Source organism: Trichechus manatus, unplaced genomic scaffold, assembly GCF_000243295.1.
Source record: "Trichechus manatus latirostris isolate Lorelei unplaced genomic scaffold, TriManLat1.0 scaffold00417, whole genome shotgun sequence".
In the NCBI taxonomy this organism is placed as follows: Eukaryota; Metazoa; Chordata; class Mammalia; order Sirenia; family Trichechidae; genus Trichechus; species Trichechus manatus.
Genome location: NW_004444353.1, coordinates 142289 through 145785, shown reverse-complemented (window position 1 = coordinate 145785; position 3497 = coordinate 142289). Strand labels below are relative to the sequence as shown.

At 43.5% G+C, this 3497-nt stretch overlaps 1 protein-coding gene across 1 annotated transcript; it reads left to right on the top strand.

The window, feature by feature from the left end:
• The first annotated feature begins 985 nt into the window (after positions 1-985).
• Positions 986-1996, top strand: LOC101349781 (olfactory receptor 51D1). The gene is given in 1 exon segment (XM_012559940.1): positions 986-1996. A coding segment is annotated over 1 exon segment (975 nt). The 5' UTR covers positions 986-1021.
• The last annotated feature ends 1501 nt before the right edge of the window (positions 1997-3497 follow it).

The following is a 3497-nucleotide window of genomic DNA, read 5'->3' as shown; positions in this document are numbered from 1 at the left end:
GATAGTGAGCCTGGGTGTTGTGTGATCACTAGGGAGAGAAGATGGAAGACAGGATGTGTATATCTGGATGCCCAGTACTATGGCAGTGGCATGGACTGATTTTGTATCCATGTCTCGGCTGCATCTGGCTTCTGTGTCACACCCAAGCATAACCTGGGATTGACTCATGTGGACCTTGAGAGACCCTGAGGGCAGATTCTGTCTTATTCTTTGTTGGGGCCTGAAAACTGTAGTCCCTTGCTTTATCCCCAGAACACCAGAACAGCTTTTCCAAAATTTCTCTGATGATAAAAAAAAAAAAGAAAAATCACCTTGAGGGTAAGGGACATAAACTTTTTAAAATAGATTTCCAGGCTACCTCCCTTGGGAATTCTGATTTTTTGGGCCTGGACTAGGACCAAGGGGATGGTATTTTCAACAGCTATGTCAGATGCTTCTTATCAGGGAAATTTGAGAAATGCTGCTAATGTCGAAACAAACGCCTGCCTGTTGAAATCCAGACCCAGACTGAGCCCCTACTTTAACTTTGTCCTAAATCAGATTCGAGTGGGTCTTAAAGGCAACCACAGACTGAGCCTCTACCTCTGGACCCAAACCAACCCCAACCCCAATATGTACCAAGAACGCTGAGTCAATGTGGAAGGTTCTGTGCCAGCCTAGCTACTCTGTTGCACAAATGGCTGAGAGCAGTGCCCCTGGTCAGCAACATCAGCTTCGAAAATGAAGGGCTGTTGTACAGGTTCTCCTTGTGGGTCCTTGTGTGCTGAGATAGATGGGACAGTGATAAAATCTGGTCGAGCAGCACTGGACACTTGGAGGGTAGGGGCAAATGCAGGGTGTCCAGGCAGGTGTGTATAGGAGATTCAGAGCAGAGAGAGGCTGGGATTCAGAATTATTAGAAGTACTCTATCCTGTTTTTTATCATCACTACTCCAGTGCCCTTTCCTTGTAAGTCCTATCTCCTCTGAATCATGACTGAGTGATGTTCCTCCTTTTCCCTTTCATAGACACTGGATTTGGGATGTAGAAACCCCAGCTCTTATTCCCTGTCATGGCCACCCCGAATGGAACTCTGGTCCACCCAGCTTACTTTCTGCTGGTGGGCATCCCTGGCCTGGGACCTAACATACACTTTTGGCTGGCTTTCCCTCTGTGTTTTATGTATGCTTTGGCCAGCCTGGGAAACCTGGCTGTCTTCCTCATCATCCGCTTGGAAAGGAGACTGCATGAGCCCATGTACCTCTTCCTGGCCATGCTTTCCACCATTGACCTAGTCCTTTCCTCTGTCAGCATGCACAAGATGGCTAGCCTGTTCCTGATAGGCATCCAGTAGACAGAGTTCAATGTTTGCCTGGCCCAAATGTTCCTTATCCATGCTCTGTCAGCTATGGAGTCAGCTGTCTTGTTGGCCATGGCTTTTGACCACTTTGTGGCCATCTGCCATCCTCTCGGCCATGCTTCTGTGCTCACAGGGCCCACTGGGGCCAAAACTGGGCTAGCTGCCCTGACCAGGGGGTTTGTATTCTTCTTTCCACTGCCCTTTATCCTGAAGCGGTTGTCATACTGCCGAACACACACTGTCACACGCTCCTTCTGTCTTCCTCAAGATATTATGAAGCTATCCTGTACTGACACCACAGTCAATGTAGTTTATGGACTTTTCATTATCCTCTCAGTCATGGGTGTGGACTCCCTCTTCACTGGTTTCTCTTACATCCTCATCCTGCGGTCTGTGTTGGTTCGATCCTCTGAGGGAGCAGCATTCAAGGCTTTCAACACCTGCATCTCTCATCTCTGTGCTGTCCTGGTCTTCTATGTACCCCTCATCGTGCTCTCTGTGGTACATAGACTGGGTGGTCCCACCTCCCTGCTACATGTGGTTATGGCTAATGTCTATCTATTGCTACCACCTGTGGTCAACCCTATTGTCTATGGAGCCAAGACCAAGGAGGTCCATTCACGGGTCTGCCATATGTTCTCACAAGATGGCAGGTGAGCAGGATAATCTCCTCAGTGTCGTCAGTCCCTACCAAAGATGGGAGGATTGGGATCCTGTGGAATGTCTTAGTGATTGGAGCATCTAACCCACTGAGCTGTGTGCTTCCAGTTATCTAAATAGATCTTGGATTCCTGTCTCCAGCCTGTGTTAATACAGAACAGTTTGGACACGCCATCCAGGAGGAAGATTGATATATGGTGTTTGCACATATCTAGTCTCTCTGCTATGGTGGCCTTATCATCTCCCTCTCTGTCAATGAGAAAATACACATAGTCTTCTCTTTGTGTATAGACAGGAAGGCTGGAAATGCCACACTTCATGATTTCTTTCAGTCTGGATGTATGATTTTAACTATTATTGAATCTATGTATCCATGTCAGTGAATCTGTTGGGTGGCAGAGGTCAGCTATATGAAGCTTCTTGTTTAGACCACAAAGTGGTTAAGCAGTTATAATTAGGAGTTAATAAAGGTATCTGGGTAATCATAATTGGAGGGAGGAAAGGAAGAGGTGACCAGAGAGAAAGAGAAAGTTCACATGAAGTGTTTAAATTTATGTATATGCATCTATGTATATTTATATGGAATCTACCAATGTGTGTGAGTGTGCATCTATGTGGCTGTACTAGAAACTATTTACTCATGAGGGTACTGCATCTTCTAGGTATGGTTATGAATGTGTAGGTTTATGTTTTTGTGAGTATATGTAATTTGTAGTGTGCATATATGCATGGAGTAAGTGCTAGCTTTGTCTTGGTGAGTGTGTGGTAGCTGAATCCAGGCATGCATATGTTTAATGAATAATGTCTCTGATTGTGTATTTATTGTATTTATGTGACATCTCTTAGCTGGTGTGTGATATGCATTTATCTGAGTAGTCTGATATCAGCATCTATATGGCGGGCAATATCTTAACGTCCAGCTCTTGGAATCTGATAGGTTAAAAAAAGTTCATATAAAAGAATTAAAGGTAAAAAACAATTTAGGTTCATTTGAGGCAGAGGAAAGACTGCTTAAATAGGACTTATAAGGTTCAAATCCTGGAAATGTCATAAAGCAGCATTTACCTTATAGTCTTTCTAGACCTCATTTCCTTTCTGTAAAATGAGAAACTACAACAGCAGTAATTTTGTGAAACTTAAATATCATGAATGTCCTTTGTAAACCGCAAGTGTTGTAAACATATGAGAAATTATCATTCCCAGTTGCCTTATTGTACAACTTTAGGGAACACCATTCACATCATGGTCTATGTGTGTGGTACTCTCCAGAATTGTGCAGTCCATCACCAGTGTGGCCACTTGTAGCTGCCCTGATTTATTATTACTAATGGATTAAAGCAGCTCTTTATGTCTTAATAAATTGTTTTCACAAAGCTTCTGAAAAGTTAACACGTATCACCTTGTGCTGGGATCTGATTTTAGAAATGAAATCCAAACAAAATTCAGTATTGCCAATATATTCTTTTAAAAACCAAAAAAAAAAAAAAAAAAATACCCG